The 11,745-nt window shown below is 39.2% G+C and overlaps 1 protein-coding gene across 6 annotated transcripts in view; it reads left to right on the forward strand.

Moving 5' to 3' along the window:
• Positions 1 to 8,884, forward strand: part of MED15 (mediator complex subunit 15) — a 30,057-nt gene extending 21,173 nt beyond the window's left edge. For 5 of the 6 annotated variants that reach the window (XM_074844255.1, XM_074844249.1, XM_074844252.1 and 2 more), the window contains 9 exons: positions 2,949 to 3,091; positions 3,405 to 3,532; positions 4,395 to 4,529; positions 4,929 to 4,992; positions 5,161 to 5,227; positions 5,674 to 5,834; positions 6,038 to 6,204; positions 7,072 to 7,170; positions 7,318 to 8,884. In XM_074844255.1, coding sequence (XP_074700356.1) covers positions 2,949 to 3,091; positions 3,405 to 3,532; positions 4,395 to 4,529; positions 4,929 to 4,992; positions 5,161 to 5,227; positions 5,674 to 5,834; positions 6,038 to 6,204; positions 7,072 to 7,170; positions 7,318 to 7,454 — 1,101 coding nt within the window. In that variant the 3' untranslated portion in view covers positions 7,455 to 8,884. The remainder of the gene's footprint in view (positions 1 to 2,948; positions 3,092 to 3,404; positions 3,533 to 4,394; positions 4,530 to 4,928; positions 4,993 to 5,160; positions 5,228 to 5,673; positions 5,835 to 6,037; positions 6,205 to 7,071; positions 7,171 to 7,317) is intronic. The other variant, XM_074844250.1, reaches the window with a different exon arrangement.
• The last annotated feature ends 2,861 nt before the right edge of the window (positions 8,885 to 11,745 follow it).

Consider the following 11,745-nt stretch of genomic DNA (forward strand, 5'->3'; position numbering starts at 1 on the left):
GTTTGCAACAGAGTAGGCAAAGCTCTGCTTACTGGCTTAACACTGAATCTATAAGTACAGTAGTGTAAATGCTTTCTAGAGTTTTCCTTTAGACTTAAAAGTGTTTCTACTGTTCCTCATTATTACCCATCACTTCCTTGTTGCAGTCTCCTTTTCCTTGCCATTAACTTCTGCATATTGTACACTCTTGCTACTGGGAGCTTCTGAAAAACTCTCGCTAGCCTTCTCTACTGAGTGCTGTTCCTTGCCTGAGACTCAGCAAAGTGGAGGTAGGCCTCACAGCTAAGTTTATCTTCCAGCATGGTGTGCTCTAAACACTAAGAATAGCTTTCATTTAGTGGATACTAAGTGCAAACTTTTGTCATGAAAGCCTAAATATCTTTTGGGCAAGACTTTAGAAAATTACGTCTTGGTGTCGTGATCAGGTCACTGTAGACTCACAGAGTAAATTCATGTTCAGTGGGCTGTAATAGCTGTCCGTGAATATGCTTGTAGATGCATAAACTCTCATCCTGCAGTGAAAAAATATGTAGTTGTATTTCCTTATATATGTGGAAGATGAAGGGTAAATGAGGAGCTAAATGCACTTAATGGAGCTTAATCTTTAGACTTGTTCTATAGAAGGACATCTGAAATTATTACCTAGCAACTAACTGCTTACAAAGAAAACTAAGGCAGTAAGTTCAGAACTGCATACCTCTGAGTGCATGTTTTTGAAAATCTTGCAATTTTGCTTAATATTAGAGTTTAGCCTTTGGTATTCTGCAATGAAGCTGGTGAGAGCAAACTTGTTGCAAGAAGGAAAGCTGTTAGCCTCTGCATGTACTTAAAGGAGGAGGGGTAATGCAGAAAAAATGTAATTCATTCTATGCTTGTGCACAGTAGATGCTGTATGTTCTTTTCTTTGCTTTTCTGCAACATTTGTAAATTAATGTGAAGGGACCTTGGTGTTGAAGTAGATACAGAAGCTTAAATCTGGCAAAAAAACTAATGAAATCTTTCTTCCTTCCCAAAACACAAGGATTTAAGTTTTCAGAAGTAATTTTTATATAACCAACTTGAGACACTTAAAAGGGGCCTGATTTTCAGGAAGTGGTGAACCACTCAAAAGTGGTCTTAGTTTGACTTGATGAAAAATGGGTGCAGCATCCATATGGGTAAGTTCTAAATCACTTGCTGTTTAATAGAATGTTAAATAGAATTGTAAAAAAATCAGGGAGTGCTTTTTGCAGTGTTCGTTCTAGCTTCCTTCCAAACAGCAGTTTGGAAGGCTTGGTTTCTGTGGGAGGCAGACTATGCTTTTCAATCTCAGAAATGCTTTTCCAACTGTTGAGGAGACACATGCTGTTAAAGAATCCACCCACTATGAAAAACAGTAAGCACAGTCTCAGTATTCGTTGATTATGGAGAAAAGGAAGATATAATAGCTGATTTAAAACATCATTTCAACCTTACCTGTTTGTAGATATTATCTTTATAGGAGAGGTTGCGAAGGTGATGGGATTATTGAAGATTTAAAAAAAAAAAAAAAAGATCATAGCATATCAGGCTGCATTTGATTTTAAACTATGCTTTAATGGATAATAAACTAGTATCTTCAATTTAGTAGTATTACATTTGCACCTAGCTGGGAATTTTTTAAGCCCTTTTTTTTTCCCTTTTTGTAGTGGAACGTGACCTCTTGCATAGCTGTAATGTGATACTCCAAGCAAAGCATTTCCTGTCATATTCAGTGTGTACATGCAAAAGTAGACTGTGCAATACTTATTTTTTAATGTGCTAAATAACATGTCCTCTGGAAACAGTTGGATGATTTAGATGGATATTTAACAAGTGAGGGACAACACCAAATTACAGTGCCCATGAAGTATCTGGGACTTGTGGGTTTACTGGGACCTTTGCTTAAAAATGGTTTAGACCGAGGTAAACAGAGTTGTTAATTCATAAAGATGCTAATCAGTTACTTACAGAATGGATGCATGGGTTGCTGAGTCACAGTATGTGGCCTCTGCAGGCTAATGCAATTTATCTTTGTATGCATTTATAGCCTCGGGTCATAAGAACTCTGCATGTGCCTCAAACATGATCACTTAATATCTGCATTACTATACCATGCTCCTGGCCATGATGCAGGGTTTTTTTGTTTAATTTTAAGTAGTCAAGGGGAAAAATGTCCTTTAGAACCAATGTGAGAAGTTGCACTAATTTGAGCATCATTTGGCTCTGGCATTTTAGAGTGTACAGAATAAACTTAGTTGTTACCCAGAGTTTGGTGCTGTTCTGGAAATGCTCTTACTCCTCTTTTTGTCCTTTAGGCACACCTCATCATTCTCCAAAGGTTAGAAAGCTGCTGCATTTTTTTTTTTTTCCTTCCACCCAGCCATGCAGTTTGGAGTGTTTCTATATCTACCCAGATTTTCAAAGATATTTAAACAAGATATTGGTAGTTTGGTTTAATTTTTTTTTTTTCTTCCTTCCTCCTAAAGGAAACCAGTTGGGAAGCTACAGTCAAGTCTGACAGACCTTTGAAGACTGTAATTAAATGTCAGAATAAGGAAGGGGTTTTATGGCTATTCTCAAGTTAGAACTGTCTTTTCTTTCTGCTCTTCCTTACTCTAGTTCTAATAAAGTACAGGTTTTTCAGATGGCACTTCTGACATTTGAACTGCAGCATGATGGTGTGGGAAATGAAAAACAATTATTATACAGTTATTCAAATTATGTGCCGTTTTAATGGTTATTTCTAGTAAAGTTGATATGAAGTACTGCCCTGAGAGCCTCAAGAGTGATACAGGTGGGACTGTCATTATGGGGGAGAACAGGAGACTAACACTTTCATTCCTTGTAGGCCTGAGGATATGCTTCTCTCTGTAGGTAAAGCCTTTTAGTTAGGTTCCCATCCTCTGCTCCCTTTTGTTGTTATTGATCTTCCTTTTTCCATATTTCAGGTCAGCCAGAACAATATTACTATGATGTCATCCCCATCTCCTGTCCAACAAGCCCAAACACCCCAGTCAATGCCTCCGCCGCCACAGCCACAGCCATCTCCTCAGCCAGGCCAGCCAACTTCTCAGCCAAATTCAAATGTCAGGTGAGCTAGACTGCAGCTTTTGAGGACCTTTGTCAGTGCCCTACGGGTGAGGTTTTCAGAAGCTTTCAATATATCTTACGCTGTTTCCATTGAAGTGAATGAATTTTAGTATCAGCTTCAGTGAGAGCACAGGTGGGATTGTGCTGAATACACTCTGAAAACCCCTATTGTAAATGAAGAAGCTGAGTGTGAAACCCTCACTGGCAGAGCTACAGAGTGCCATAACAATGCTTACTAAAAGCGTATCTGCTCACAGGCTGATCATGCTTCCTTGTCAGATTTTGGCAGGTTTGATTTTATGTTTATTTTTCAGCTCTGGCCCAGCTCCATCACCCAGCAGCTTTCTCCCCAGTCCATCTCCACAACCATCCCAGAGCCCTGCAGCTGCACGAACACCTCAGAACTTTAGTGTCCCATCCCCAGGTCCTTTAAACACTCCAGGTAAATGATCTGAGAACTATACTGCAGACTGTGAGTTGGGGTATGTTTTGTTAACTACAATAGTTCTCAGGAAACCTGTTATTGTTTGGCACGATGTAAACTTTAAAGAGCTCTACAAAGCAGCCAGCACTGCAAATAGTGAACATGTCACATGCACCACAGAACACAACAACATGGATATCTCAAATCAAAATCAATTAAGGTCTCTTGTCATCACTGAACTATGTAATGGTTTTTTTTGAACTTCCCCAGTCTTTTGAAAAAAGAACGATACTTAATTTAATGGAGAAAGTTTATAGAGACATAATGATTCCTTAGTACCATGTGGGAAGGAACCCTTAGCAACAGCAAGCAATTGTAAACGATGTAAAGGACTTAATCACAGGTGGCAGGCTCCAAAACACCTTCCTAGGTATACTCTGACAGTTGTGCTCTTCTCTCTCCCAGATGTAATTAGCAGTTTCTGATACTGTGAATGGAAGTAACATACTGGCTCCTCTGCAGTTTGGAAAGCACTGACTTAAGGAAAACTACAACAAATTCAGTGTGTTGATTTAGCGTTTAAGGCACCAGAATGAAGCAAAATGAGGACCTAGAAATTGGGTATATGAAACTTTGGATCTTTTCAGAAAAAAAGTGTATTAAATTGCTGTTCTGTCCTCAGAAAACATTATTTCTACACAAACACTAGAGGGTTGGACAAGCAATAAATTGTGGAGGGTGTCCAATTGTGGATTTGGATATTTGACATGAGCTATGCTTTGAGAGCGTCACATTTCAGATCTAGGTTGTGAAATGTCAGAATGCTGTTCTACAGTATCTTTTATTATCCCTGTGACATGGAGTGTTTACTTATTGCCAGGAAATCCAAATTCTGTCATGAGTCCAGCCAGTTCTAGCCAGTCAGAGGAGCAACAATATCTGGAGAAACTCAAACAGCTGTCAAAATACATTGAGCCACTCCGGAGGATGATCAATAAAATAGATAAAAATGAAGGTGAGGTTCCCTATATTTAGTCATGCATTTCTCTGTCAACTGTCTCTTCTGATGAAAGAAGCAGTACCTTGCCTTTTGTGATCGTTTCTATTCCAGGGGTTAAAAAGGACAGTGAAAGTTAGTTGTTCTTTCTTGCCTATAACTGTAAAGATTTCACTGTGAAGAGTGGGTAAAATCTTCATCCTTAAATTCCCATCAGTTTTCTGTTACTTTGGATATTTTTGAGACACGTAAAGCTTATACAATGGATATACTTATGGTTAGAGGAAGGATCTTTGATCCTCACTACTTTCCTCAGTATTGGCTCATGTTTTCACTTTTAACAGTGTACTGAATTTCTGTCTGCAAGTATGGAAACTATTCTTGTAGTCAGTGTTTGTGTCTCTGATGTTATTTCAGATAGGAAGAAGGACCTGAGTAAAATGAAGAGTCTCTTAGATATCCTGACTGACCCTTCAAAACGGTAACTCTTTTTCCTTTGGGCTGGACATCAGGTTCCCCAGCTCTTCCAGAAATTTGTTGTTTAGCATGCAGCCATGTTGGCATTGCAGCTGTCTGTGGGGCTCAGACAGCAGAAACACTTCAGCTGAGGTGACTGTTTTGTGGTGATTAAATTTCTCCTTTTCTGCAGGTGCCCTCTGAAGACACTGCAGAAATGTGAAATTGCTCTGGAGAAGCTGAAAAATGATATGGCTGTGGTACGTAATGCTTTGCACTAGCAAGAGATAAGCAATTAATTCCAAAAGGTCTTATGATTTGGCAAGATAATATTTTGCATTTCTTCTTGCTCATGCTGTTAAGACTTCAAGTAAGGTTGGACAAAATAAGAAAACAGGAAATAATGGGCAAACATTTACTTCATGTAAGTCACCTGTGTATCTTTTAACTGAACTTTCAAGTTCTTGTGCTTTGTGCAAAGACTTGAGTAATTCTATGAACATTTGCAGCTGATTTCAGGACAGACTTCCTAAATGAAAGCTGTGGACGGCTTTTTTTTTTTTCCTTAATGTTACTGTATGCAGTTTTGAGAATCCTTTGCAGTTCATGCATTGGAAGTTTACCGCTATAAAATTTTGCAGAATCAATAGTAGAGATTTCTTTTTTGGTGATGATTAAAAGAAAAGGGGCTTCTCTTGTGTTTTAGCCTACTCCTCCGCCTCCCCCAGTGCCCCCCACCAAACAGCAGTACTTGTGTCAGCCACTTTTGGATGCTGTTTTGGCCAACATCCGTTCACCAGTCTTCAACCATTCCCTTTACCGTACGTTTATGCCAGCTATGACTGCAATTCATGGACCACCGATCACGTATGTATCATTGACCTGCTTCTGTCTTAATAATTTTTCCTTAATTTATGAATTTATGATTTGTAGCAACTACTAAAAGAACAGATGGGTTTATGGACGGGTGTGAGTTATATCTTTCCTTTTTACACCTGTAAAATAATTTACAAATGTGGTGTTGGCATAGTATTTTCACCTAATCTTTTTGTCAACTGTATTTTACATAGGGCCCCAGTTGCTTCCCCTCGAAAACGGAAATATGAAGAGGATGAAAGACAGACCATACCAAATGTCTTACAAGGGGAAGTTGCAAGATTAAATCCTAAATTTCTGGTGAACCTGGACCCTTCCCACTGCAGTAATAATGGCACAGTTCATCTCATATGCAAGCTAGGTAAGCAAGAAGAAACTAAACGTTGAATTCAGAAAGTGCTGAGCTTGACTGTAGAAATTTGGAGAATTTTTTGCTAAGTCTTGAATCTTGCCAACCTGTGACTTCTGCATGAAGTCTGTACTTATCAGATTCATAGCACTGCTTAATCATGACATTCCACTCAGCCTGCTTCAGGGTACACCTGGAGATTTCATTCACACTGATCCTTTCTTTGCACTCAAGTTGCAACTTAGAGTCTAGAAAATGACTTGTTGCTAGCATCAGTCTTGATTCCTGATTTGACCTGTACTGATATGGGAGAATTGTTCTGCCTCCAATAAATAGGATGGAGCAAGAGAAATGTTAATTTTTGGGAGGGTCTATTTCAATTTGTACTAATGATCACTGACAATGGTGTATGTTCTAGAAAGAAAGTCAGATTGCATCTTTTTTTTGTCCCAGCTGAATAATCATGAAGCGTTACAGTCCATTAACTTGTTTTGCTCTTGGATTCCAGTGGGAAAGTAGATTACGCCTCCCCTTAGTTTGAGAAATCTGAACTGGTTTTGTCCTGAATATTAGTATGTAAGGCACTTAATTTTCAAAAATGAAGTGTCTAACTTAGTGAAGTTCAGCTGATGAAATGGTGAGATTGGCAAGGTGCAGAAATGTGTAAAAGATGGAGCTATGTTTGCCAGGCTTTACTTCCAAGAATTTAAGAGTGTTGTTAAAGTGAGCAATGAGATTGCCTTCCAGTAAAAATAGACATGTACACCTTGGTTCCTCCTTGGGGTTCAGAGGCTAGAAACCAAGCTGAATTGTTCACAAAAAACCCCTCCGTCCAGCAAGCAATGCTTTGTTCTGATGGGAAGTGTGTTTGCATTCTAGATGACAAGAATCTTCCAAACGTCCCACCACTACAGCTCAGCGTTCCAGCAGACTATCCAGATCAGAGCCCTCTGTGGATAAAAAACCCTAGACAGTATGGTATGAGGATGCTATCATGACATTTGTTGGGCATGTGTTTGTTCTAATAGCGAGGACACCTAGTATTACTCCTTTTAAATTATTTTTAAAATGTTATTTGTTTTATTTTTACTATAACTCTGTTTATCTGTTATCTTTTTTTTCCAGCAGCCAATCCCTTTTTGCAGTCAGTGTATCGGTACATGACTTCAAAACTATTGCAACTTCCAGACAAGCATTCAGTCACGGCACTCTTAAACACCTGGGCACAAAGTATTCGTCAGGCCTGCCTCTCTGCTGCATAACATCTCACTTTCGAAGTTGTGAAGCAAGAAAGAAGGTCTTGACAGCTGGCCTCTTCCACATGCTACTGGAAAATCACAGGCATTTTGGGGAGGGTACTTCAGAAGAAAGAAGCCTTATGTTGTTTTGTTTCTAGGTGTCAGGTTCAGTAGAGAACCTGATGTTAGACTTAGCTTTCATGCTTTTTATCTTCTGCCTCTGTGGACTTTTGCCAGCATTTTCAGATATACAAAATGTGTATATATGGTTCTTGAGACTGTATTAGGATGAGTTTTTATTGTCTTCTTAGAGAAGAAATTTATTTGTGGACTTCCATCAGGGAGTCTGGTATAAGAGGGAATAGGGAGAGAATGTCCTAATTTGCTTCAAAGTTTGCTCAGTGCCAGTATTCCTTTCACGCTGTATGTTTTGTGACCTGATACTGCCCCAGAAATAAATTAGCTGCGACTAGAATGTGCTTGCAAACTTCTCAGTGGTTGCAGGAATCTTTTTGCCTATTAGCTTTGCCCAGAGATGGCATAAATTACAGCTTTTTAAGGCATCCCTCAAATATGAGAGACAAATCTGGATAATTATACTTGGGGGGTGGGGAACCAAATAGAGAAAAGAAGTATTTTCTAGCTTATTTTAAACACTACTTTATATAAATGGTTTTTGGTTAGCATGGACTACATGTCCAAAAGAGTGAGGTGATGAGAAAGAAGAGCTATTAATGTGCACGCTGACTACAGAGGTATAAACTCTGTAAGTGTGTGTGTAAAGGTAGTGGGGGGAAACCCAACAGTATAAAGGCCTAGTAACACAAATCAATCCAGCAGGCTTGTAGCTACATTTCTTCTTTTACTGAGAGTCTCTCTGAGGCATCTGGTTTACTTTGGGAGTTGATGCAGTTCAGTGAAAATGCATCTATGCTACATCAGTTTGTTTAAAAAGAAAAGAACCAACATAGCTCAGGAGTAGAACTGACTAACAACTGAACTGATACTTTGTGCCTTGAGCAATGATAGGCACTCACGTCAGTCATCAGCTGCCTTATTGTTGGGCACTTCTAATGAAAGCACTTGCCATGAGTAACTAATTTCATGCATAGTGTGGTTTTATTTTCCCCATGCTTATAAGTTGCTCACGTTTTCCTGGTGCAGAAGAATTTCAGATTTCAGATGTTCCTGTTATATTCTGCTCCATCTCCCTGTATTGTGCAGCAAACCTTAAAGAGTAGCTGGCTCTCTTACAGTAGTGTCAAGAAATTGCTATGATCTTCGTAAATCTGTGTGGTGTCATCAGTTTTAGGATGTTTTTAAATGTGGGTACTTAGTAAGCACTGACTGAGGCAGCAGAATGCTATCAATATTTTGTACATGAACTAATGCTTTATCTGTTTGTTTCTATTGTAATAAATTTATTATTATTCCTGTGTTGGATGCTAACATTATACTGCTCTTCCCATGTTGATCCTTAGAAACCAGTTCTGTTGTGTCTGTTGGATGATGGTTACTTTGTTCTATGATAAGGGACAACTTGTACGCTTTGAAGGTTAGGGGAGGAAATCATAAATAGCTCTTCATCCCATGCAACAGTATCTTTACTGTCCTCGTAGTGAATTGGAAGATGTGGTCAAGAGATTAGTGATGGTATCACAAACAAAAGATGTAGTGTTTTAACCAATACTGTTACATAGCTGATGCTTTCCCTAGGGCAAAAGAACCAGCAGCACCAATAGTTTGTAATATGTAATTAAGTCATAACCCAAGAAATGAGGATAGAACCAGGTGGGGGTTTTAAATATATTGCCAAGGTCTAACACCGAGATATGTATAGCGTTTATTTCTTAACAATTTGGTTAAAACTTACCTGGAAATAGATGCTAAACATGCATGTCCCTCAGGTTTACAATAACTTTGCAGTTTTCAGAGCTATCACTATAGTACCTTTCGGTTTTCCTTCAAACAAGATGTAATGAGATGTTAGACTAAGGGGTGGGGTAGGCATCCTAACATACAGCCACTTCTCAGTTGGGAAATAAATCATAGAAACTGGAAGTGGGTCGTGTACCCACAGCATGTCAAATTAACAGCTGTGTATCAATGTAGCTCCCTGTCTTTTCTCTGCCTGCCTTTTCTGTTGATGGGCAAACTGTCATAAGCTGCTTATAGATCTTGCTAAAATAAAAAATGCAAGCTTATTCCCAGATCCTTGGAAAGGTACACCAAAGTGGGAGTACATTGGTAATAATGCTTGGGTACTTTACCAGCTGTTGGGGCATTAAAAGTGAATTCAGAAAACGCCTGCTATGAAAAATTCAGGGCTTCATGACTTTCAGAAATGCACAGATCTGTTATGAAAACAGAAATATGCAAGTCTGATTCTTTTCTTGAACAAATGGCATACAAAATGAATTCATAATCTGCTTTTACTTGAAATGAGGTGACAATAGCAATTGAAGAATCTATCATGAAACTTCAATGTAAATGTTTAAAGCAGTAATAAGGAAATGAGAATAAAGAGTAAGAGTGTTGAATTAAAGCGCAGTTCAATGAAGATGGCCTCTTTGAGTAGCCTGAGTTTTCCTCTGTCTCAACAAAGCTATTCACTGGTGTTTGTTTCAGTGGTGGCAAAACTGCCTTTTTTATAACAAGCACTGGTGTGGCAGTCAGACAGCAGAGGGGACTGCAGCAAATCAGTGTTACTGGGGTTGCCTGAAACCATCTCTTTTTCAATTAGGAGAGATACTGGGTTAGGATTACTGCCCTGCTGGTGTGCTCAGTGATTGTGTGACAGACTGTCCTGTCTGGCTGATGAGACTTTAAACTTCAGCGAGAACTTTCTTCCCCAAAGTCTGGTTTTGTATCTTTGCTGTATGAGCTACCCTGATCTTGTCCAGCATGGCCAGGCCCTGGGTGCACCAGCAGCTGCTGAGCACAACACATCCTGCCTTTTGGTTCCCCAGGGATGCTCGCCCTTGCTAGGCTCTTGAGACTGGGTGCTTAAGGGCAGAACGTGGGGAAGACATTCTTGCAGGCACTCCTTTTGGGAATTACTGTGCTAATGAACACATCTTCCTGTTTTGAAGCACCATGCCTTTGTTTTTTGGACTCATCCTTTTCCTAGTATGCTACTGAAAATATTTATGCCTTAATATTAATGGAGTATAGTTGTCTTATAGGGTATGGTGATGCTTAAATTTAGAAAAGTGTTTTTCTCCATCTTCTAAAACTATTGATTCCTGATAGAACGTAATGTTAAAACTGCTCTGACCTGGTTCATTCTGCACAAAGGAAAAGGGATTTTCACTTGTAGATCATTTTTTATGGGCCAAATCTGACCATAAAAGGCATGAAGTGTACTAGAGAGCTAATACAGTTAATACTGACAGTGTGACCTAATAAAACTGGTTTGCATATCAGTGGACTAAATTAAAAATTCTTTGATTCTATTCTGATAAATGCTACCTTCTAAAGAGGCTTGTATTACAGTATCTCCTCTCTCTGTTTCTCACCTGTATGAGATCTGTGAGGGTTTTTTTTGAGAATATCATCTCTTATGGATGTCGCCTTAAAGCACCAAACATTTGAGAGGAGCTATAAGAAGCAGGGCAGTTCCTGTCATTTGAGTGTTCTGTATAAATATTTGAGAAAGTCCTGTGACTGCAGAGCTGATTATGGGAGTAGTCTGGAGTGGCAGTTTAAGCAAATAAGTTTGCAAAGCCAAGGCCCTTGAGTATCAAATTACCCAAATCAGACTTGCAGCAGGGCAATTACAGCATCACAGCAGGACAATGACTACTAAGTAGGAAATATCTTCTTGTATGCTTGTGTGGAACATAGTGAGATTCAACCCTTGTGCAGCTCTAATGCTCAAGCAAATTGGTGGATTTGTTAGCAAAAACTGGTTATTGCAGGCTTACTTTCATGATATTGAAGACTTTGGTTTCTACAGCATGTTTATTTACATTTAGCTTATGAAACCTCATTTCACTTCGATTAGTTCTCTCTCCCATGTGCCCCACTGTGGCATATTTTTAGTGAGCACAAAATGGTTGTCATTTTCCTGATTGAGTTGCCTTTGGAAGCTGATCTGATCAGAATTCCTCTTTGTGCATCTCTTGATGTATTGCCCCAAAGAACATTTAGTGTTGTTAAAAAAAAGTAGCTCAGAGAATGGAAATTGCAGGAAGGGGTGAGAGTGAACATGGGGACAGAAACATGCAGCTGGGCCTGCTATTTGCCATACTCTGAGGGCAGAAACAAGCTGATGGGGAAATGGAGCCCCTTAGTCCCAGAGAAATAAGGATGT

The sequence above is a fragment of the Strix aluco genome, chromosome 18, assembly GCF_031877795.1.
Source record: "Strix aluco isolate bStrAlu1 chromosome 18, bStrAlu1.hap1, whole genome shotgun sequence".
Classification (NCBI taxonomy): domain Eukaryota; kingdom Metazoa; phylum Chordata; class Aves; order Strigiformes; family Strigidae; genus Strix; species Strix aluco.